This window comes from Sminthopsis crassicaudata, chromosome 3 (genome assembly GCF_048593235.1).
Source record: "Sminthopsis crassicaudata isolate SCR6 chromosome 3, ASM4859323v1, whole genome shotgun sequence".
Lineage (NCBI taxonomy): Eukaryota > Metazoa > Chordata > Mammalia > Dasyuromorphia > Dasyuridae > Sminthopsis > Sminthopsis crassicaudata.
The window spans coordinates 334898249-334924393 of NC_133619.1; the positions used below are offsets into that span (position 1 = coordinate 334898249).

General features: G+C 33.5%; 1 protein-coding gene across 2 annotated transcripts in view; it reads right to left on the reverse strand.

The window, feature by feature from the left end:
* Positions 1 to 26145, reverse strand: part of OSBPL11 (oxysterol binding protein like 11) — a 94641-nt gene that overhangs the window by 7676 nt on the left and 60820 nt on the right. For both annotated transcript variants that reach the window (XM_074301460.1, XM_074301461.1), the window contains 4 exons: positions 18672 to 18812; positions 16579 to 17074; positions 15216 to 15402; positions 244 to 426 (listed from right to left, as the gene is read on the reverse strand). In XM_074301460.1, the coding sequence (XP_074157561.1) occupies positions 244 to 426; positions 15216 to 15402; positions 16579 to 17074; positions 18672 to 18812 (1007 nt within the window). The remainder of the gene's footprint in view (positions 1 to 243; positions 427 to 15215; positions 15403 to 16578; positions 17075 to 18671; positions 18813 to 26145) is intronic.

A 26145-nucleotide genomic window follows, 5' to 3' on the forward strand; every position in this document is an offset into this window, starting at 1 on the left:
ATATAACCTTGTTAAAACAGGATTAAGCCTAAAAATACTTGACCTGAATATCTGGACATTTATTTACGACTTGACGTCTACAATAAACCATTTAGTTAAATGTCACTTAGAATTAAGTGTTGATCATTTAAAGAGAAGCTGAAAGGAAAGTTTAAGGTTAGAAGTTAATGGAAGAACTGAGATTAGAACTCAGATTTTCTAAATCCTGACTAGAACACCTTCTACCATACCATGATGACCTACCGAGATTCAAAAGGGCCCTGCTTTTCCAAGGGTCGTACTCTTTTTTTGGTCACAGATAATTTAGTCAAGTCCACATACTTTGTCTCTCCATTGCTATAAGTGAACTCAAGGACACTATTCCATTCCCCTTGCACTCTGCACACCACAGTATTAGAAGTATTATGTTTTACTTCAGCTGTAACCCTAGAGACAAGAAGAAAACAAGGACACAACTTAATAAGTAGTATTAAATTTTTATAAACATTGTTTATATTGGTTATTTAATTCATTTCAATTTGTCAGTTGGCCTGAACACCTGGGGCAAAGAAAAAATAGCACCCTATGGTCCCATTACTGAGAAATATATGACTCACTAAATAAGTTACATATAAATCATGATTATGGTAATGAACACAGGGTCAAATATCACATATTCATTAATGACAGCAAATTTTGTTTTAAATTCTTTCCAATTTCATGATGTACTATGGTTTAAGTTTGCATGAATATATTATGGTAGGTTTACTCTAGGGTTTCTTTAAAAAACAAAACAACAAAAAAAAAAAAAAAAACCAAACAAACAAACAAAAAAAACTTGTCTATTTCAGTCAAAAACAGATAAGCCAGTGTGATGTCAGGATTCAAATACAGAGATGGAATATAACTGTTCAAAAATTAATGAAGATTAATCTGAAAAGCCTATCTGTAGACAGGGAGGATGTAGCTCAAATGAGTGCTAGGAATAGGAACAGATCTAATCATTGTTTACATGTTATATAGAAGAACAGAGGCAATAAGCTCAAGTGAGACAAGAAATTAGGAGCAAAAATGCGCTATGCAGGACTCCGAGTTTGGAATGTTAGATTTGAAGTTAATTAGAGGTACATTCAAAAACTAAGATTTGGTGTTACAAAAGTTAAAAAGTTTTGAGTTATTATTTGTTTTACTTACATAATATAAGGCTATTTTATTGTGGCCTCTTTGTAAGCAAAGATCATGCATTATCTGTCTTCAAATTTTCCATGGTCTTTCATCCATAATGGGCATTTAACAATATCTGTTTTATGAATGCTGAATGAAATTATCAGGAGCAACCTGAGGGATTTTGGAACCAGGACATCAAAAGAAACTAGATTATCTGACTACAAAATAGGTCAAAGGTCCAGGAAACAGGGCTTCAAGATGTAAGGAAATCCAAGTGACTGACTGCCAATGGTCAGTATGGCAGAGAAAAAGAGACTTTGTGGTTGAGGAAAAGCATTAGTCCTGAATCTAAGTGGTCAAGCAGAAATGTGAGCATGGGCTAAATGCAGGGCAAGAGTAATTTGCTTTCTAGCATTGTTTTGTAAACATGGACCAGCTAATGAGGAATAGGAAGGTGGGTGTAGTCTGTTTAAAAGTAAAATAAGGACTTACATTAAGATTTAGGGTTTTTTTGGTTTTGTTTTGTTTTTTGCATATGAGCATAAATGATTACTTTGCTACCTGTTCTGACTATATGTACTCTCAAATTGCATTCTACACATCTCCTTTGAATTAGCATGCCAATTTTCCTTCTTTCCTTGAAATCCCATCTCCTTTATGTAGCCTAACTGGATATAAGTTGATATTTAACACTTATCTTTCTCTGCCATCTCCAATCCACATAAGCTCACAACTATATTTAAAGTGCTAAAGAGGATATACTTATTTAATTTTTTAAAAAAGCTTTTTATTTTCAAAGTGAGAGGGCATATTTAAGAAATATTAACTTCTACAGTACCTGGTTATTCACTCTGATATTCCTACTTAGCTTATGCTCTTACAAATCATTTCATTTGGTTCTTCTGAGGACCCCGGAGGTGGATTTTATGAGTGAAAGAAAGCACTGGCCTTGGAATCAGAAAATAGTGATTTAAGTCCTGACTCTACTGCTTATTATGTAACCCTGCACAAGTTATTTACCTCTTTGAGACTCATTTTCCCAATCTATAAGAAGGGGGGCAAAAATTCTTCCTTATAAATAAGATGAAATAAAAAAAATGGAAATAATCAATTTGAGAAGAGCTGTGGAAAGATAGATTATTAATGCTTTATTAGTGGAAAATTATAGTACAGTTCTCTATGTGTTCAAATACAGTAGAATTGTTTGTGGCTATAATCATAATGTGGTACATTAATTAATGGAAATAATGAATGCAATTGAAGATAGAGAAGCACAGAAAAGATTAGGATATCAAAGTGAAGGAAAACAATGACAATTGCTACAAAAATGTAAAGGAACTACAATCATAAAACAAAAATGTTGTGTGAAACACTGCAAATAACAGACTTTTCCTTAATGTTTTGATTGTATTTGCTTATTTATTTTCTCCTTTTCTTTTTTTTTTTTTTTTATTCCTTGATCTAAGGGATGGTCCTCTGGAAGCAGGAAAGACTAAAGGAAAGAAATACAGGGAAAAATGGATGATATAAAAACAAAAGACATATTTTTTAAAAGAGCTAAAAAACCTGGTTATGAACTGCTTCCTCTTTATACCTTTTAAAATTCTCTATTAAAATGAAAGGCTTGCTTGAGAGTGAAGATAAGACTTTCACAAATGTAGATGATGTAACAAAATACGTTGATAAAAATTATTTTTAAAAGAATTTTAATTCCAAGCAGGATGATTACAGAAAAACCTGGATAGACTTGCATTAATTAATACATAGTGAAGTGACCAGAATAAGGAGAGCATTGTATACAGTAACAATAATATTGTTTGATGAAAAATTGTGAATGATTTAGCTGTTCTCAGCAATAAATGATCCAAGACAATCTCAAAGAACTAATGATGAAGCATACTCCAGAAAAAGAACCCATATTGTTTCAATACAGACTGAAGCATGTAAGCACTTTTTCACCTATTTATTCCAGTCTTCTTGTACTGACTAATATGGAAATGTTATACTTTAATTACATACATAACTCATATCTGATTGCTTACTGTCCGAGAAAAGGAGAGGAGAACAGAATTTGGAACACAAAACTTTAAATAAAAATGTTTTAAAAAAAATGTCAATACCTTCTTTCCTTCATAGGATTGGTGTAAAAATCAACTGTAATTTGAAAAAGCTATATAACCTTGGCTGCTCCCTTCATTATTGACTGAATCTTTCTATTATCTTATTATTCATTTTACTTATTTTCATTTCCCATAATAATTACTTGAAATCCTTTTCTTCATTCTCAAGTTCCTAATTGTTAACTACATTACCAACACTTACAGTAGTATATTTGAACCACTATTTTACTTGGAATATCTGATGACTACAGTCTTTCAAATCCTTGTCCTCCATACTTATAAGCTTCTCTGTATATCATCTATTTTGTATCAAGAATTCTATATCATTTGCCCTCCTGGTACCAGGAGGAGGTATTCCTACTTTTCATTGAGATTGTTCCTGTCTACCTGTGCTACTGAATTCCTTCCATATCTCTCCTTGTAGAACCTTGCTCCAGCAACCATTTCCTTTTTCACACGTATTTTCAATCTTTTTCTCACTACTGATCCTTTCTCTAAAAACATTCTAAACACTAAAACAACCAAACTATACAACTGAAACAAACTAAACAACAAAAACAATCACTTTTCTTTGTCTTCTATCTATTCTCTTTCCCCCACTTCATGGTCAATCTTACAGGAAGAATTATCTGCAGCCATTTCCTTCATTTCTTCATCACTCATTGTTTGCACAACTTCTAAAATCTAGTTGCCATATTCACCTTTTAATTCAATTGCTCTCTTAAGTTCACACTGTTTTCTCCATATTCCAAGACATTACTTTCCAAAGCTACCAATAACATCTTCCTTATGCAAACTTGTGTTATTTTGCTCCTCAAAGATCTTCAGTAGCTCTCTACAGGTTATTGATTATAATTAAAATTCCTTTGAATAGCATTCTGCATTCAAGACTCCCTACAACTGAACATCATCCTCTCTCTTCCAGAGTTATTTCATATATCTCCCTTCCATTAATTCTCTGTTCTGGAGCAAATGCATGCCATCCTCTCTTCCTCCTCACTCCTCAAAGAGAACATAAAAGTTTTTGATAAAGCAGGGATTTAAAAATTTTTATATGTCAGCACTTAGTACAAAGAATATATTTAATAAAACTTTGTTAAATTGAAATGCTTGTTGAATACATCTTGGGATAGCTTCTGAGTCTTTACTCATGTTCCTTAAATTGCCCCTATCATCCCCATTTCCTAGGATTTCTAGCTATACTTTTTTTTTTTAATTAAAACTTTTTATTTTTAAAACATACGCATGGATAGTTTTTCAACACTGATCCTTGCATAACCTTGTGTTCCAAATTTTCCCTTCCTTTCCCCCCATACCCTCCCCTAATTGACAAGCATACATTATAAGAAAACAAAATGCAAGCAAATAACAAAAAGAGTGAGAACACCCTCTCTCTGGGTGTAGATGGTTCTCTTCAGCACAGGATTGTGATCAATCCTCAATCATCTCATTGTTGTTGGCAAGAGTCACAATGAACATCATATAATTTTGTTGCTGTGTACAATAATCTCCTGGTTCTGCTCATTCTACCTAGCATCAGTTCATGTAAGTCTCTCCAGGCTTCTCTGAAATCATCCTGCTGATCATTCTTATAGAACAATAATATTCTATAACATTCATATACCATAACTTATTCAGCCATTCTCCAACAGGTGGGAATTCACCCAGTTTCCAGTTTTTGCCACTAGAAATTCTATTTTGCCACAGAAATTGGCAATTCTAATTTACCACAGAAATTCTATTTAAAATAACTGCCGCTAGTATAAAATACTTGGGAATCCATCTGCCAAAGGAAAGTCAGATTATGTGAGCAAAACTACAAAACATTTTCCACACAAATAAAGTTAGATGTAAACAATTGGAAAAATATCAAGTGCTCTTGGATAGGTCAAACAAATATAATAAAGATGACAACACTCCCTAAACTAACCTATTTATTTAGCACTATACAAATTAAATTCCTAAGAAACTATTTTACTGACCTAGAAAAAATATCAAAATTCCTCTGGAAGAACAAAAGGTCAAGAATTTCAAAGGAATTAATGAAGAGAAAATCAAATGAATTTGGCCTACCTGTGCCTGATTTAAAACTATATTATAAAGCAGTGGTCACTAAAACCAATTGCTACTGGCTAAGAAATAGAGAACTTGATCAGTGTTAGGTTCACAGAACAAAATACTCAATGACTATAATAATCTAGTGTTTAACAAACCTAAAGGCCCCAGCTTTTGGGATAAGAATTCACTATTTGACAAAACTGCTGGGAAAATTGGAAACCAGTATGGTAGAGAGTAAACATAGACCCACATCTTAACACCATATACCAAGATAAGGTTAAAAAGGGTTCATGATCTAGGCATAAAGAATGGTAGTATAAACAAATTAGAAGAATATAGAACATAGTCTGTGTGTGGGAAAACTGGGACACTGATACATTGTTGATGGAACTGTGAACAGATCTAACCATTCTGGAGAGCAGATTGGAGCTATGTTCAAAAAGTTATCAAACTGTTCATACCTTTGATCCAGCAGTGTTTCTCCTGGGCTTATATCCCAAAGAGATTTTAAAGGAGGGAAAGGGACCTGTATGTGCAAAAATGTTTGTGGCAAGGAACTGGAAACTGAGGGAATGCCCATCAATTGGAGAATGGCTGAATAAATTATGGTATATGAACGCTATGGAATACTATTGCTTTGTAAGAATTGACCATCAGAATTATAACCCAAAAAATTATCAAACTGTGCATACCCTTTGATCCAACAGTGTTACTACTGGGCTTATATCCCAAAGAGATACTAAAGAAGGGAAAGGGACCTGCATGTGCCAAAAAGTTTGTGGCAGCCCTTTTTGTAGTGGCTAGAAACTGGAAAATGAATGGATGCCCATCAATTGGAGAATGATTGGATAAATTGTGGTATATGAAAGTTATGGAATATTACTGTTCTGTATGAAAGGACCAGCAGGATGAATACAGAAAGGCTTGGAAATACATGAATTGATGCTGAGTGAAATCAAGAGATCATTATATACTTCAACAATAATACTGTATGAGAATATATTCTGATGGAAATGGATATTTTCGATAAATAGAAGCTCTAATTCAGTTCCAATTGATCAGTGATGGACAGAATCAACTACACACAGAAAAGGAACACTGGGAAATTAGTGTAAACTGTTTGCATTTTTGTTTTTCTTATTTTTATCTTCTGAATCCAATTCTTCCTGTGCAACAAGAGAACTGTTCAGTTCTGCACATATATACTGTATCTAGGTTATACTATAACATATTTAAAATGTATAAGACTGTCTGCCATCTAGGGGAGGGGTGGAGGAAGGGAAGGGAAAAATTGGAACAGAAGTGCGTGCAAGGGATAATGTTGTAACAAATTACCTATGCATATGTGCTGTCAATAAAAAGTTATTAAAAAAAAAAAAAAAAAAGAAATGACCATCAGAATGATTTCAGAGAGGCTTGGCGAGACCTACATGAATTGATGCTAAATGAAATGAGCAGAACCAGGAGATCATTATACACAGCAACAACAAGACAATATAGATCAATTCTGATGGAAGTAGCTCTCTTCAAGAACGTTCAAACCAGTTCTACTTGTTCAGTGATGAAGACAGCCATCTATACCCAGAGAGAGAATCATGAGTATGGACCACAACACATCATTTTCACTCTGTTATTTACTTGCATTTCGTTTTCTTTCTCAGTTTTTCTTTTCCTTCATTCTTGATCTGATTTTTCTTGTGTAGCAAGATAATTATAATAAATATATACATATAATGTATTTAACATGTATTTCAATATATTTAACATGTATTGGACTACCTGCCAGCTAGGGGAGGGAGTGGGGAAAATTTGGAACAAAAGGTTTTGCAAGGGTCAATCTTGGAAAAATTACCTATACATATGCTTTGTAAATAAATAAATTTTTAGAAATGCCATTTTTTCCAAGAAACCTTCCCTTTTAGAACCACAAAGAATTTTACTCTGTACCTGTAAAATCTCTTCCTTCAACTTATCACATGTTGGCAAGCCATGTAAATTTTCTATCTTCCCCTGCCATCTATAAATTAATCAATTAACAAGCATTTATTAAGTGTCTAGTATATATCAGGGACTTTACTAGGCACTGAAGATACAAATATAGTAGTGAAACAGTTCCTATTATCAAAGAACTTATATTTACTGAGAGAATGCAACATATTCACAGAGAAGTAAAAACAGGAAGATATACAACTTTCAACACATTAAGAAATATACTCCAAAACTATACATAGGTATAAGGAAAAAAAATCTTTATTTTTCCCCTAATTGATTCTCTATTTCCACATTCCTCAAAGTAACTCTACCAAATTTTCATTTATCTCAAGTCTTTTATACTAGTCCTCCTCCACCCCTACCAGGAACATAATTTTTTTTTTTTAAATTAAGAAAATAGCAGGTTCATCAAGAGCTGCCTCTGTTTGTATTTCAAAACATCTTTTTATCATTCCCCATTTTTTTCTTCACTCCATTCTTTGACAAAACGATGGCCCTTATTCTTTTCTTTTCTTTTTTTTTAATTACAGCTTTTTATTTACAAGATATATGCATGGGTAATTTTTCAGCATTGACAATTGCAAAACCTTTTGTTCCAATTTTTCCCTTCCTTCTCCTCACCCCCTCCCCCAGATGGCAGGTTGACTAATACTTGTTAAATAAGTTAAAGGATATGTTAAATACAATATATGTATACATATCCATACAGCTATTTTGCTGTACAAAAAGAATTGGACTTTGAAATAGTCTACAATTAACCTGTGAAGGAAATCAAAAATTCAAGTGGACAAAAATAAAGGGATTGGGGAATTCTATGTAGTGGTTCACAGTCATCTCCCAGAGTTCTTTTGCTAGGTATAGCTGGTTCAATTCATTACTGCTCTTTTAGAACCAATATGGTTCATCTCATTATTGAAGAGGGCCACATCCATCAGAATTGATCATCATATAGTATTGTTGTTGAAGTATATAATGATCTGCTGGTCCTGCTCATTTCACTCAGCATCAGTTCATGTAAGTCTCTCCAAGCCTTTCTGAAATCATTCTGCCGGTTATTTCTTACAGAACAGTAATATTCCATAACATTCATATACCACAATTTATTCAGCCATTCTTTAATTGATTGGCATCCACTCAGTTTCCAGTTTCTGGAGATGGACCTTCTTTTCTCAAAAAAAAAAAAAAAAAAAAAAAAAAAAAAAGGTCATCTTAGAGCTTACAGGACAACAACTCCAACCCTTGGACTCTATAGATGAGGGACCAGAGATGTAACTTAAATACCTAAGGTTACAGAAGTAGATTTCAGGAATGGAGAGGTCCACTGACTCTAGAATCAGCACTCTTTTCACAATGTCAATACTGCATCCTATATAGTTTTGATTCCTTCTCAAGTAGATTGCTTCAAAAATCATTTCTGCTTTCAATTCCTTTTAATCATTTTTTTACTTTTTTTTTTTTTAATCATTGAAGGCTAAAAACATACTCAAAGGATCCTATCATTAAAAAAAAAAAAAAAAAGCTCTTTTCTTAACCCTAATAATCTCTTTAAATTACCATTCTTTATTTCTCAAGAAAAAGACTCTTAGAAAAGTCTCTCCCCTCTTGAAACCCTTACAGTCTGTCTTTTTACCTTATTCAATTGAAACTAATTACCCAAATTATTAATGATTTCTTAACTGCCAAACTGATGGCCTTTTCTTAGCCCTCATTCTTTCTGGCCTTTCCTCCTCTCCTTTCCTTTGGGTTTTTGTGATATTTCTCTTTCTTGGTTTTTCTACTATATCTAGCCTTTGCTTCTCAATCTCCTTTACTAGATTACCATTCATATCTTGGCCCCTATCATTGGTGTGCCCCAAAGCACTGTTCCAAGTCCTTTTTTCTTTTAACTGTAATCTCACTTGATAAATCATCTCTCATGAATTATAATCTCTCTTCTAAATGTACCTGATGACTCCTGGAAGATTAGACCTAATCTCTTCCTGAACTCCAAGTCTGTATCATAAATATCTTATTTGATACTTTAAGCCTGATATCCAATAAGTATCTCAAAAGAGACTATATCCTCAAGCCCTCTTCTGACATTTTTTATTTTGATTGAAGATACAACCATCTTCCCAGTCATCCAGGGTCATGGGCCATCTTGACGTAATTATTTTTTATTCTTTATTCCATTATACAATTGCTTTGAGAGTTATAATTCAACTGGATAAAACTTGTCATTTCTTTATTCAGAATGTCACTACTTTTATCTCTTGCCCAAAACTATTACAAGAACTTTCTTATTGGTATTCCAGTTTCCCATCTTTCCCATCTTCCACAAAGATATCAAAATGATATTTCTCAAGTAAAAGTTTGATTATATTACTTCTTCCTTACTTAATATACTACACTGATTCGCTCTAGTACCAAATACAAACTTATCTGTTTGGTATTAAAAGCTATTCATGACTTGATTCCAACATTTCTGAGTTTACACTGTATACCATGGTAAGGTCCAAATAGGTACATGATTTAGGAATAAAGAATGATACCATAAGCAAATAAGAATGAGGAATAGTTTAACTGTCTTATCTGTGGAGAAGGGAAGATTTTCATAGAAATAAAGAACATTATCAAATGGAAAAAGAATAATTTTGATTATGTTAAATTAAAAAGGCTGTCCACAAAACTAATTCAACTAAAGCTGGAAGATGGGAAACAATTTTTATAGGAAGTGTTTCTGATAAAGGCCTCATTTTTCAAATTCATAAAGAACTGAGTCAAATTTATAAGAATAAGAAGTCATTTTCCAATTGGTAAATGGCCAAAGGACAGAAATAAAGTTTCAGGTGGAAAAAAAAAATCCAAGCCACATTTAAAAAACTAACATACACAGAATGTGGTTTGATAGATTAATATGACAGAAAAAGGAAATGATAAATGTTGAAGATGTGAGAAAAACTGACACTAATGCACAGTTGGAGTTGGAAAGCAATTTGGAACTATGCCCAAATACAATCAGACTGTGTAGACTTTTGATCAAGCAACACCACTATTAGGTATGTATCCCAAGGAAATCATAAAAAAGGGGAAAGGACCTACACATAAAAAAATTTTTATAGCAGCTCTTTTTGTAGGGCAAAGAAATAGAAATCGAGGGAATATCATCAACTGAAGCTGGATAATTTCCTCTAATCATTTGCTTGACTGGATAAAACTGCATGCCGGTGGGTGCCAGGGGTTAAAAAGCTGGAGGACAGGGAACATGGCTGGCATAAAGTTTGGTAATGGGGGTTAAAATGATTCCCTTCTCTCATGAGAATAAAAAGTGTTTGCTATCTGAGTGCAGATGTGAAGTGAAGGACTGGACTTTTGGGCAGCAAACCAGAAATCTTGAAAAACAGCTTGACAGAGTAAAGATATCACACCCAAATTTCTGCTGTGTTCATGTGTTCTTCAAGATCGGTTAAATTCCTTGAAATCCTTACAGAACTTAGTTGGATTTTTAAATTTAAGCATGACAGGCCAGTTGAACTCTGAACTAAGTTCAGAGACAAAGAATTATAACTTAAGCAGTTACAAGACAAAATTAATTACTTATAAATAGGATCAATAAGAAAATGATACAGGATCAAGCACAATTTTCTCATTTTCATTTATTTACTTCATCTATAGTTTGTAAATGCCTAATTGTGTACATTTTTAGATTTCTATTTAGAGCCATTCCCAAAGAGTTAAACAGTGAAAAGATAATTACATAAGTGCAAATTAAGGCAAATTAAATGGTAAAGAGCAAAGTAACAACTGTTAAGCAGGCTTGGAGGGAAATATACATATTATTGCACTGCTGGTAGACCTGCAGATTAGTATGGTCATTCTGAAAAGTAATTTGAAGCCATACCTCAAAAGATAGCAAAATGTGAACATCTTTTGATCCAGCTGCATCTCCAAGAGATAAGAGAAAAGCAAGAGAAAAGGGACAGTTGTAACAGTTCTATAACAAAGTAGCCCCAAAAGAAATTTTATATCCTTAGGTGGTTACATGAATAAAATAGAGAAACAGAAGATCAATGAATTGGGCTTGCAACTAAAGAACTTTAAATCCCCCCCAATTAGCCCCTAATTAAATACAAAATTAGAAATTCTGAAAATCAGAGAAGGATTCTGGGAAGATGACAGAGTAGGTTGGTAAATTTCAAGCTCTCCAGATTTACCCAACAAATAGAACAAATTGTGCCTCAGGATGAACATAGATTAGTAAAAATCAAGAAAATTTGAGGCAGAACAGTGGTCCTCCTAGTATAACCAAAGAAGATCTGAAGAAAGACCCCAGGCTGGGGATTTACCCCTATGAAGTACAGACACCTTCAGTTTGGCTCTGCAGAAACACCAAGCAGGGAGTCCTGGGGCTGGCTGGGTTTGGCCGAAGTCTCAGCAGGAACCACAGAAACTTTTGCCTCCTGGACACTGTGGGTCTGAAGACCTGGAAGACTGAGGGAACCTCCACTGATTAGGATCACCAGGCCTAGCTGGGTTGCAGGGATGTAGCCATAGGAAAAAAGGAACCAACACACTTCCTGAGAGCAAAGGGGCAGGAAAGATGCTGGTAATGAGCACTTGCAAGAGAGGGGAGCTCTTAGATTAGAGTTCTAGGGCAGAGGGCTGAGATGAGGCTGGAGGAACCATTCCCCCACCCTATGATTAGAGGTCTATGTCTTATTAAAGGATGGAAGAGATGACTGGAAAAGAAAAAAGAACCCAAACAGAACAGAGAAGACCAAGGTTCATCTTCAGAGGATCACAATGAAGGGAAAAAAGCTTCTACCAAAAGATTATTGTGAAATGGCTCAAAGAATCTACAGAACGCAAAGAATCTGAAAATCAAATGAGACACATTGAGGAAAAACTTAAAAAAAAAAAAAAAAGCCATCCAAGAAAAACAAGATTATGAAACAATTAGTAAAGGAGTCTCAAAGATGAAAATAACTCTTTAAAAATTAGAATTGGGCAAGGGGAAGCCAATGAAATCTCTCTAAGAGAGACCAAGAAAAAGCAAAACATTATAAAGAATGAAAAGATAGAATAGAATATGAAACATCTTATTTAAAAAACCCTGACAGGATTGGCTAAGATGACAGGAACAAATAGTGATGAATGTTGGAGGGGATGTGGGAAAACTGGGACACTGATACATTGTTGGTGGAGTTGTGAAAGAATCCAGCCATTCTGGAGAGCAATTTGGAACTATGCCCAAAAAGTTATCAAACTGTGCATACCCTTTGACCCAGCATTGCTGTTATTGGACTTATAGCACAAAGAAATACTGAGGAGGGGAAAGGGACCTATGTGTGCCAAAATGTTTGTGGCAGCTCTTTTTGTAGTAGCTAGAAACTGGAAAATGAATGGATGTCCATCAATTGGAGAATGGTTGGGTAAATTATGGTATATGAAGGTTATGGAATATTATTGCTCTGTAAGAAATGACCAGCAGGAGGAATACAGAGAGGCTTGGAGAGACTTGCATCAACTGATGCTGAGTGAAATGAATAGAACCAGAAGATCGCTGTACACTTCAATGTTGTATGAAGATGTATTCTGATGGAAGTGGATATCTTCAACATAAAGAAGATACATCTCACTTCCAGTTGATCAATGATGGACAGAAATAACTACACCCAGAGAAGGAACACTGGGAAGTGAATGTAAATTGTTAGCACTACTCTCTATCTACCCAGGTTTACTTATACCTTCGGAATCTAATACTTAATGTGCAACAAGAAAATGGTATTTACATACATATATTGTATCTAGGTTATATTGTAACACATATAAAATGTATGGGATTGCCTGTCATCGGGGGGAGGGAGTGAAGGGAGAGGGGGATAATTTGGAAAAATGAATACAAGGGATAATATTATAAAAAAAAAATTACTCATGCATATATACTGTGGAAAAAAAATTCTAAATAAATTAAAAAAAAAAACACCCTGACAAAACAAGAGAAAATACAAGAATAATTGGACTGCCTGAAAGTTTTGACCAAAAAAAGAACCTTGACACAATGATGTGAGAAATAATACAAGAAATTGTCCTGAAGTGATAGAGGGGAAAGCAGAAATAGAAAAAATCCACCAATGACCATCTCAATGAAATCTTTTGTGGAAAACAAAAAACTGCAAATCAAAGAGAAACATTTTCAAGAAACAAGAAAATACTTTGGAGCTACATTTAGAATTGTACTGAACTTATCAGCGATCATAAAAGACCCCCAGGTCCTGGAATCTACCAGCAATCAAAAGAACTAGGCCTGTGGCTAAAAATATCACATTCAATAAAATTATTCACAATATTGAATGAGAAAAAAATGGACATTCAACAAACCTACAGATTTTCAGGACTTTCTATCAAGCAAACCCAAAGTTTAAAAAATAATCTAACACATAAGAGTCAATATCAGAGATCAATTTCAAGGAACTCAACATACACAAATTGTTTATGTTTATTTTATGTCAATAAATCTGATAAACTAAGTGAAAAAGATGAATACATACAAAAATATAGACTGCCCAGATTAACAAATGAGGAAATAAATAGTCCCATTTAGGAAAAAAAAAACAACTGAACAAGCCATTAATGAATTTCCTAAGAAAAAATCCCCAGGGCCAGATGGATTTACAAGCGAATTCTACCAAGCATTTAAAGAACAATTAATTCCAATACTATACAAACTATTTGGGAACATGAGGAAGGAGGAGTCCTACCAAATTCCATTTATGACACAGATATGCTGCTGATACCTAAACCAGGAAGGACCCAAAGAAAGAAAATTATAAGATCTATTTTCCGAATGACTACTGATGCAAAAATCTTAAAATACTAGCAAAGAGATTACAGCAACTTATCACCAAGATACTATGACCAAATGGGATTTATACTAGGAATACAGGGATGATTCAGCATTAGTTAAACTATCAATACAATTGAACAAATCAATAACTAAACTACCAGAAATCATATGTGTGTGTGAGATGTAATTACTCTGTTCCTAATTTCCTATTAGATAATTTCAATCATGTCCAATTTTCTGTGAGCCCATTTGTGTTTTTCTTTTTTTTTTGCTGAGGCAATTGGAGTTAAGTGACTTGCCCAGGGTCACATAGCTAGGAAATGTTAAGTGTCTAAGGGCAGATTTGAACCCAGGTCCTCCTGACTTTGGGGCTGATGCTCTGTCCACTGCACCACATAGCTGTCCCCATTTGTGTTTTTCTTGGCAAAGATATTGAAATGATTTGCCATTTCTTTTTCCAGTTCACTTTGTAAATGAGGTAACTGAGACAAAGTGATTTTAAGGTTCAAACAGCCAGTAACTGTCTGGGACCAAATCTGAACTCAGATATTCCCAAGTCTAGGCCTGATGATCTATCCACTATCCCACAGAGCTGCCCCGATATAGCAACAGCCAGAATTACAATGAGATCTGTTAAACTACATTCTATAATCTATATCTAAACATAAATATGCTTACTTTAAAAAAAACTGGGTCATGGAATACTTATTCTTGAGTTAAGGGATTTTTATCCTATGTCTTGCTAACAGTTTCAGAATTTGGAATTTCATCTTCTTTTAGGGAAATTCTTATGAGAAAAATCTTCTATCTAAAGCTGGCAGCATAACTTTTACAATGCCCAGGAGCTCAAAGGCTAGAAAATATATATTTCTAAGAAAGACTTGAGAGATTACTGAACTACAAATCTAAAGATTAAAAAAAAAAAAAAAACATACAGACAAGATAAAAAGAAGAAACATTATTAGCATTAATAACTTGTTATTTGTTAACATTATTAATAATAGTAATTACTATAATAATGGTATTATCACATAGAAAATCATATAAAAGAAAAAATATAAAATCATCCTTACCGGTGCAGTTTACCACCATAAAACGGCTTAGTATGAAAAGTGATGCTAGCTGAATATCCAGTCTTTGCACAGTTGACATTGACTTTTCCACCCAATTCTACCCAGGGAACTGTTAAAATTGATCGGGCATAAGCACATGGCAGGGAAAATGTATACTCCTCTCCATGTTCCAAGAGACTAAGGACACCTGAAATATAAATATGGTTAATAGTTTCAGCAAAAATTTATACCAATCTTTTCCTGTGCTATATTCTAAAAACACAGCTACATTTTACTCAATATACTTATAGTTTGGGTTGAACTAATTGAATCCCACCACTTAGCCCCCCAAGTAAATTTAATTCTGACAATCAACAATTTGAGGAAAATCTAGTCCAGTTGCCAAGACAGACTACAAACCTATTTGTAGCTATTGACAGATTTTTTTTTTTTAAACCTAAGAAAAAAATGTTCTTATATTGCATTGCTTGCCAACTTGGGGAGAAATGGGGGAAAAGGAAAGAGAAAAAACTGGGAACAAGGTTTTGCAAAGTTGAATATTGAAAACGATCTATGTAAGTGTTTTGAAAATAAAAAGCTTTAAAAAAAAAAAAAGGAAAGAAAAAATAACATTCTCTGAAAAGTCTAAAATCAGTGCTTTAGGTAATATAGTCTTAGCCTTCCTAATGATGAAAAAGAAGATATTTATCTTTTATTTATATTTAATTTCTGTTTATCTTTAACTTTTCTATCTAAAAAGCCTATAACAGAACTATAAATTAATATTCAAAATGCTTTGATAGTTGCTGATAGTCTCATTTAATTCTCAAGAGAATAGCTTATTTTTAAAATTTTATTTTATTTATATTTATTTTTTATTTTATGGTTTACAAAGAACTTTCACAGGAATTTTTTTCTGATTTTTACAACCTTTGAAGGAGGGACATGCATTATTATCCCCATTTTATATAAATTAAAAATCAAATTATTGTCTCTAAAATCAAAATAACAGAATTTCAGAGTGAACCATAGACCAAAATTATGTATGTCTATCAAGTTTAAATTCAGAACAAAATGTTCAGGAAAAACTTTTTTTTTTTTTTTAAAACCAGTGAATAGCTGTTTTCATTTAAGTACATTACACTTTTTAATGAACCTAAGAAAAGTCTCATAGAGTTTTTATTATGCTCAACTGCTTTTTTCATATAAAATACTTTAAAAAATGTATGAATTTTTTAAAATTTATCAATACTCTCTTCCCACAATCACCTTTGAACTAAATTCTCCAAATTAGTTTTCCTTCTTATTCATTACTTTTAGTTAAATATCTTTAAAAAAAATTTTTTATATGTACTTTATTCTTCAAATAAAATTTTCTATTTACCTTCTCCAACCATTGTCACTCCTATTGACATTCCTAAGAATTTGCTTTTAGTCCAAACGTGGGCATTTACACACATCTTCCTCTCTGCACATTCTGCATAAAACCCCGAGACTGGAGGATGATGAGACACCTGTTCAGCAACAAATCTGACAGTATAACAGTTTGATTCCACCTGGCTCAAAGGCTCCGGCAGAGAAGTCTGATCTGCAATTGCCTGAGAGGAAGAGCTGGCAGTCATGCTGGATGCTACCTCACTCTTCGGCATCCTCCAAGAGCAGTGAAATGTTTCTCCAATAATGGGATTGTAGGGTTTCTTTGCAATAGCTCCCTTACGGCCTTCGTGAAATGAAGTAAGATAGTACTCTACAAAACGAATCATCCTGTCTTCAGCAGTAGTTCCATTGGTGATAGATATAAAGAGATCTGGATGAGACATAAAGTCTGCATACATCTCCAGCAAAGAACGTTTCTCTAGAATGAAAGTAGGAAGAACTACCTGAAACCAAGAAAAAATTCCAACAAGGACAACTTTAGTTTTATGCTCTCAGTGGGGTGTGCATTTTCAAGCTACTAAAGTTTAAAACTACACTAAGACTTTTGGGACACCCTGTATATAGACTTTTGATTTCTGTCTCACAGTTAAAAGTCCAACAATTACCTACCATTAAAGGAATATAATCAAAGGAAAACAACCTTTATCTTTAATACTACAAACTTAAAACATTCTTCAGGATTTAGGACAAAGGAGAAAAAAATCCTTTATAGTCAATTCTTAATTATCCATATGAAAGAATATTGTGTCACAGATAATTCAAATATATAATCCAAAACTGTTAATGGTGGTGTCTATAAGAACAAAGAATAGGAAGTTATAAAAGAGAAAAGATATTGTACAAGTAGAATCAAAAGGGCTTGTTAATTGATAGCACTTAGTAGTTAAGATAAACTGAGGGGAGGGGAGGATAAGTGCCTTGCCTAGGGTCACATATCAAGTAAGTGATAGAAGCAGTTTCTAAATTCAGGCTTTCTTAACTTCAAGTTCACCATTCTGGCCACTCCGCACACCTGGCTCTCTCCTCAGAAGACACTAACTTCAGTGGCAAGGTTTCTGAGGATGTAGTGTCTTTAGTTGAGTTCAGGAATTGAATTAAAACAGAATGAAAAGAATGTTGGGGAAAAGTTCAAGGATATCAGGATTTACATGCTTTCTGCTTGACATAAACACCAATAATTGCTCTTTTAGAAAAATAAAGCATGTTATTGGAATGCCTATTAAGAAACAAAGGAATACAGTAAAGAATACTTGCATCACAAATAAGGTAACAGAAAATATTTTTAGTTGCCAAGTTTCCTTCACAATCAATCACATTAGAATTTACTCTTGTAGATCCTAAAGGAGGGAAAGGGACCCACATGTGCAAAAATGTTTGTGGCAGCTCTCTTTGTTAGTGGCAAAAAACTGGAACATGAGTGCATGCCCATCCATTGGAGAATGGCTAAATAAATTATGGTATATGAATGCTATGGAATGTTATTGTTCTGTAAGAAACCACCAAAAGTATGATTTCAGAAAGGCCTGGAGACACTTATATGAACTGATGCTGAGTGAAGTGAGCAAAACCAGGAGATCATTATACATGACAACAACAAGACTATAGGACAGTCAATTGTGATAGACATGGCTCTCCTCAATACTGAGATGATTCAAACCAATTCAACTTGTGAAGTGACAAAGAGAGCCAACTACACCCAGAGAGAGAACTGTGGGAACAGACTATGGAACACAACATAGCATTCTCATTCACTGTTGTTATTTGCGTGCATTTTGTTGTTCTTTTTCTTCCTTCTTGATCTGATTTTTCTTGTGTATCAAGATAATTGTATAAATATGTATACATATATTGGATCTAACATGTATTTCAACATATTTTAACATGCATTAGACTATTTGCCAGCTAGGGGAGGGGTTGGGGGGAAAGAGGGGAAAATTTGCAAAAAAAGGTTATGCAAGGGTCAATGTTGGAAAAATTATCCATGCATATGCTTTGTAAATAAAAAACTTCAATTAAAAAAAAAGGAGAAGAAGAACTTACTCTTGTTAAATCCATGCCCAGTTTAAGCTGAGACAGTAGATGTAGGATAACACTGCGCTGTTCTTCCACAGCTCCCAGGTCATCTTCTTTATTATCACAAGTATCCTCCACTTCATCATCGGCATTTATTTCCTCAGGTTCCTGGATAGAAAACAAAAGGATCAAGTATTTAAAAGTACTTACTGACATAGTTAAAAAAAAAAAAAAAAGAGAGAGAGAGAGAGAGAGAGAGAGAGAGAAGAGAGGACAGTTCATGGCTTAAAATAAATTATAAGGGGCCTGAAATCTATTAGGAAACATATATTAATTATGCACAGATATGACAGCAATTTAGAAAAATATTTTACCCAAATTTATAACTCTTAAAACTCAAAAAAAACAAAACAAAAAAAAAAAAAAAAAAAAAAAAAACAACAAAACAAAACAAAAAAAAAAAAAACCCCAAACCCAAACCCATATTTCAGTGAGCTATATTTAGGACTATGTTCATATCCCAAACATAAGGTAAGATCTTTGAAGGAATTTTCAACTTTAAAAGGCTCATCGTAAATGATATAATATTTAGAAATATAAATCCAGTTCACCTTTACTGGAAAGTGATAAGAAATTGAAGCAATAGGAACTACAGTGGGAACACATTTAATTAAATTTAATTAAAGAACAACTAAGAATTAATCAATTATTTAGAATGAGTAGAAGAGGTAAAGAAGCCCTCATCTTTTTCAATTATATATTAAGATTTTTTCTACATCTGGCAGACAGCCTTTATAATACCCAATGGTAAGAGTTTTATTTTATTTTATTAGGGCTATGCTGAGAAAGGAACATTTTTGTTACAGTGTCTAAGGGTTTTTTCCCCCAATGCTCTGAGAAACAATGTAAGGATCCAGCAATAAGTTTCTTCATCAATAAATGAGGAAAACATTCTTGTCAAGGAGAGAACAATATAATGAAAATCATCTTGAAAATATCTAACTATGGGGGCAGTCAGTTGGTGTAGTGGCTAGAGCACCAGCCCTGAAGTCAGGAGGACCCGAATTCAAATTTGATCTCAGATACTTAATACTTCCTGGTTGTGTGACCCTGGGCAAGTCACTTAACCCCAATTGCCTCAGCAAAAAAAAAAAGAAAAAGAAAAAGAAAATATCTAACCAGTACTACTGAAGTTACTTATTTTGGAAAACACACAAAAGGAAATGTTCTACCAATCATCATAGTACGTGCTTATTTAGTTGTTCTTGAAATAAACTTAATCATTGATCAATCCTTGACCTTCTTTCACTAAGCTACTTTAATGTCATCAAGAAGCTTTTTCTAATAGCCAATTTTAATTAGTTTTGTGATGGTTTAAAGATTACTTTTTTCCTCACATTCCCTTCAGGAACAAGGAACTTTAGCCTCCATAGAGATAGTAAACATAAAAACTACATAACTGTGAAACAGAGGATTAGCAAACTGCCAGATCTTAGCCTTCTCTAACTCTTATATATGTAATTGGTATGATTTAGATGACATGGTTTTTTGGAGGAAGGGGAAGAGGTATATTGCAGTGGCATAGAATATACTAAAATTCCCCTAAGAACTTTTAAAAATTCATTTTATTTAGGAAATCCTAGAATTGTAAAGCTCTAAGGAGACATTAAAAATCAATTATGAGAAAGCTCTGAAGCTCAAGAAAATTAAATGAGCTAACAATTATGAGAATCAGGCTTTGATCCAATTAAGCATTCTTTCTACAATACTGCTAAAAATGACTTATCAGTATAGTGAAATGAAGAAAATTATGCTATTATCAAGTTACAGTTTCTGAAAGCCCATTGCTTATTAAAGAATTTGATAGCTCTTTTCTATGTAGTTTTTGCATATGTAGGCTCTTAAAAGATAAACTTTGAGATAACAAGCTAACTTTCAAAGAAGCAAGATAATACTTGAGTTAATGAAATAGTAGTTAATGGGAAAATGTTCTAAACCTTCTAAACTTTATGGAAGGTCCAACAAAACCTGGAATATTCAACAAATTCAGTGGCAGAAACTTTTATATAATTAACTTCTTGAGGAATTTAGGAACGTAAAGAAATTGTATGAATTAATGCTGTACAGAGAAAGCAGAACTGGGAGGACAATACAATGATAGTGAGAGTAAGAATTAGATGATGAACTTGGATTAAATGCAAGGTTCCAAAGGACAAATAATGTACAGTGCATGTGGGAGTTACAAATGCCAAATGTTATACATGCTGATACTTATAGACACGTAAGTTATTTGGAGATGGTCAGATTTTTTCTTATTACAAGGGGAGTTCTTAATAGAAAGGAGGAAATTGGGTAATACCAGGAAATGACTGTGATATAAAACTAAAAACATCAATAGAAATTAAAATGTTTTTAAAAAGAAAAAAGAACTAATTCTTGGTGTTCCCATTATCAAAAGTAAAAAGTTAAGTCAATCTACAAAAGCTTAAAGGAAAACTTTATCATTCCACAAAATATCTACCTCTTTTTGTTTTCTCCTAACTACTAACATTTGATACAATTTGTCAGGGAATGTCTTCTTACCTCCTCCAAGGATCTCTTCTTTCTTTACCACTCAAAGAAAATACTTACCTAGCTATAAATCTTTTCAAGTCTGGTATATCCTCATGAGGTTGTGTGTTCATGAGCATACATTCACTTTGGCAGGTCTAGGAACTTCTATTCTCACTCTACCTATATTCCCTGTTCTAAAAACAGAAGGATCTTCAGCAGGACACTCACTTCTCAGCTTCAGTTATAAAATATCCTTTGCTAGTTTTAACTTGCTCTGACCTAGGGGAAGTTCTACACTGGATTACTTTCTCTTCTCCTTATACAAGCTATATCCATAGAGACAATAGTTTCAATTGATTTACTCAGGCCCCCTAAAGATAATCCTCTATTTTTTGCCAGTTGTGCCTAAACTCCTTGAGAAAGTATACAGTACATAAGAACACAATACACCCTGTAATCTATCTTTCCAGGGTCCAGGAGGACATTACTCATCCTTTGCACATTTTATGATTCAACAAAACTAGCCTGCTATCTCTCACTTCTAACACCCTCGCTTCCCATCTCTGTGCCTTTATAAATATCTGACTGACTCATGTGTCTGGAATGCACATCTTCCTTTACCTCTACTTCTTTAAAAAAATAAATAAATAAATAAAATTGAATTTTTTTTTTTTTTAATTTTCAAAATATATGCAAGGATAATTTTTAAACAATGACCACTGAAAAACCTTATGTTTCAATTTCCCCTGCCTTTCTCGGCAATCCTTCCCCTGGATAGCATGTAATCCTGAGCTCTCTTCTGCCTCTCCATTTAATTTTTTTAATTGAATTTTATAGATATGCAAGGACCCACATTTAACACCACATACTAAGAAAAGATCAAAATGGGTCCAAGATATAGGCATAAAGAACGAAATCATAAATAAATTGGAGGAACATGGGATGGTTTACCTCTCAGATTTGTGGAGTTTCTGCACAAACAAAACTAATGGAAACAAGATTAGAAGGGAAGTAACAAATTGGGAAAACATTTTTACAGTTAAAGGTTCTGATAAAGGCCTCATCTCCAAAATATACAGAGAATTGACTTTAATTTATAAGAAATCAAGCCATTCTCCAATTGATAAATGGTCAAAGGATATGAACAGACAATTTTCAGATGATGAAATTGAAACTATTTCCACTCATATGAAAGGATGTTCCAAATCACTATTGATCAGAGAAATGCAAATTAAGACAACTCTGAGATATCACTACACACCTGTCAGATTGGCTAAGATGACAGGAACAAATAACAATGAATGTTGGAGGAGCTGTGGGAAAACTGGGACACTGATGCATTGTTGGTGGAGTTGTGAAAGAATCCAACCATTCTGGAGAGCAATCTGGAATTATGCCCAAAAAGTTATCAAAATGTGCATACCCTTTGATCCAGCCATACTACTACTGGGCTTATATCCCAAGGAAATACTAAAGAAGGGAAAGGGATCTGTATGTGCCAAAATGTTTGTGGCAGCCCTTTTCATAGTGGCTAGAAACTGGAAAATGAATGGATGCCCATCAATTGGAGAATGGTTGGGTAAATTATGGTATATGAATGTTATGGAATATTATTGTTCTGTAAGAAATGACCAACAGGAGGAATACAGAGAGGGTTGGAGAGACTTACATCAACTGATGCTGAGTGAAACGAGCAGAACTAGGGGATCATTATACACTTCAACAATGATACTGTATGAAGATGTATTCTGATGGAAGTGGATATCTTCAACATAGAGAAGAGCTAATCCAATTCCAATTGATCAATGATGGACAGAATCAGCTACATCCAGAAAAGGAACACTGGGAAATGAGTGTAAACTGTGAGCATTGTTTTTTTTTTTTTGTTTTGCTTTGTTTTGTTTCTCTTCCCAGATTATTTTTACCTTGCGAATACAATCCTTCCTTTGTAACAACAACAACAACAACAACAAAATTCGGTTCTGCACATATATATTGTACCTAGGATATACTATAAGATATTTAATATGTATGGGAATGCCTGCCATCTAGGGAAGGGGGTGGAGGGAAGGAGGGGAAAAATTCAGAACAGAAGAGAGTACAAGGGATAATGTTAAAAAAAAAAAAAAAAAAATTACCTATGCATATGTACTGTCAAAGAAAATGTTATAATTATAAAAATTAATAAAAAAAAATTTAAAAAAAAGATATGCAAGAAGTGAGTGCAAAGGATAATGTTGTAAAAAATTACCCATGCATATATATTGTCAAAAAAATTATAATTATAAAATTAATTAAAAAAACAAAGTAAAAAAAAAAGATATGCAAGGATAATTTTTCAACATTTATTCTTGAAAAACTTTGTGTTTTAATTCTTCTCCCTTCCCCTCATCCTTTCCCCTAGATGGCATGTAATCAATATATGTTAAACATGGTAAAAATATATGTTAAATCCAATACAGGGATACATATTTATATAATTATCTTGTTGCACAAGAAAAATCAGATCAAAAAGTAAAAAAAAAAAAAAAAAAAGAGAGAGAGAGAGAGAGAGATAGAGAGAGAGAGAGAGAGAGAGAGAAATAAAATTCAAGCAAACCACAACAAAAAGAATGAAAATTCTATGTTGTAATTCACCCTCAGTTCCCACAGTCCTCTCTCTGAGTGTAGATGGCTCTTATCACACAAGATAATTGGAACTGACCTGAATCATCTCATTGTTGAATAGAGTCACGTCCTCAGAATTAATCATCATATAATCTTGTTACTGCCATGTACAATGATCTCCTGGTTCTGCTCATTTTACTTAGCATCAATTCATGTAAGTCTCTCCAGACTTCTCTGGAGATGCTGCTGATCATTTTTTATAGAACAATAATATTCCATAACATTCATATACCATAACTTATTTAGCCATTCTCCAACTGATGGGCATCCACTCATCCAGTTTCTTGTCATTACAAAAAGAGCTGCCGCAAACATTTTTGCACATGTAGGCCTCTTTCCTTCCTTTAATATGTCTTTGGGATATAAGCCCAGTAGAAACACTGCTGGATCAAAGGGTATGCAGAGTTGGATAGCACTTTGAACACAATTCCAAATTGCTTTCCAATGGTTAGATCAGTTTACTACTCCACTAACAATGTAACAGTGTCCCAGTTTTCCCACATCCTCTCTAACATTCATCATTATCTTCCTGTCATCTGAGAGGTATGTAGTAGTGTCTCAGAGTTGTATTTTTCTGATCAATAGCCATTTAGAGCACTCATATGACTAGAAATGGTTTCAATTTCTTCATCTGAAAATTGTCTTCATATCCTTTGACAATTTATCAATTGGAAAATGGGCTGAATTCTTATAAATTTGAGTCAATTCTTTATGTATTTTAGAAATGAGGCTTTTATCAGAACCCTTGAATGTAAAAATGTTTTCCCAGTTTATTACTTCCCTTCTAATCTTCTCTGTATTAGTTTTGTTTGTATAAAAACTTTTTAACTTAATATAACCAAAATCACATATTTTGTGTTCAATAATGCTTTCCTGTTCTTTTTTGGTCACAAATTCCTGCCTTCTCCACAGATCTGAATACTTCTACTAATTACTCTCAAAGAAGATGCTTTAAGTGCTATTTTCGATGAGAAGCCTTTCCTGATCACCCCAACTGCTAATGTTTTCATTCTTAAACTATCTGGTATTTCATCTCTTTGCCAGAATTTGTTTTATTGTTTGTATGTTTTATGTATGTGTGTATGTATCTATGTATATATATATATATATATATATATATATATATATATATATATATATTGTCTTTGCCCATTAGATTTATAAACTCCTTATGAGAAGGGATTCATTCTTTGTACTCACCTTCCCAGTACCTTTTACCATATAAATCTGTAGACACTACCTGGGACATCTCAGTGTTTCATCTTCCTTTTTAAATACCTTTATCTCTAGTCTGATCCCCTACCCACTATTTCTTTCATTTCCATTTCCCACTAACACTCTGAGGACAAGTCTCTTACCTTCGTTTCCTATACACGAGCCTGAACACCTATTCTCTTCTAGACTTAACACTTGTTTTGTTTTTACATATGGAATCACTGTTATATTTTAATGAAAATTTCCCTTTACCTTAAACTTATTTTGCACTCCCCTCCCCGCCATTTCCATGTCTTGACAAAAACCTCTATGGTAGCCTAGCAGTATCAGACCTAAAACTTTCTTATAAAGCAGCAGTTATCAAAACCATTTGGTATGGATTAAGAAATAAAAGTGGTAGATAGAGAATAGGATAGAGGTATCCCTTTAAGGACATGATTTCCATGCTACTTTATTTAGGATTCACTTTTCCCATGGCATTCAATTCAATGCATTAAAAAGGTGTCATTGGCCTTCTTAGTGCTTAAAATTTCCAAGAACAAAAAAAACCCAACTTTTTGTTTTTTATTAGATGTTCATACTAGTTGCTTTACTATACTCTGTAAGTCATTACCACTGGCATTTACTGACAATTCTTCTGCCTTGGATTCACTCCTACTTGCTTAAAATCAAATAATGCTACAGGTAGAAGAAAGCTGTCCCATGTTAAGTTCTGACTTTTCACTCACACATAACAGACACTGAAATTTTCTGAAGAGGACAGTGATATATCTCAGGTACACTGTTTTAGAAGTCATGGAAAAAGTAGGGGCTAAAAAGAAGGAAATCATTTAGGAAATTATTACAATAATCAAGTGAAAAAAGAATCTATATTTATTTTGCCTGATTGTTATTTTTAAGACTATTTATAGTTGAGGAAATATATACACATGCATAAGTACAAAAATAAGTTAGCATCAAAATGGTAATATGACAAGTAGCAATTGACTATTTATATGAAGACTGAGGAAAGATAGATTTCTATTGTATTGATTAGAAAACTTCTTAGATGAGATAAGATTTCTTG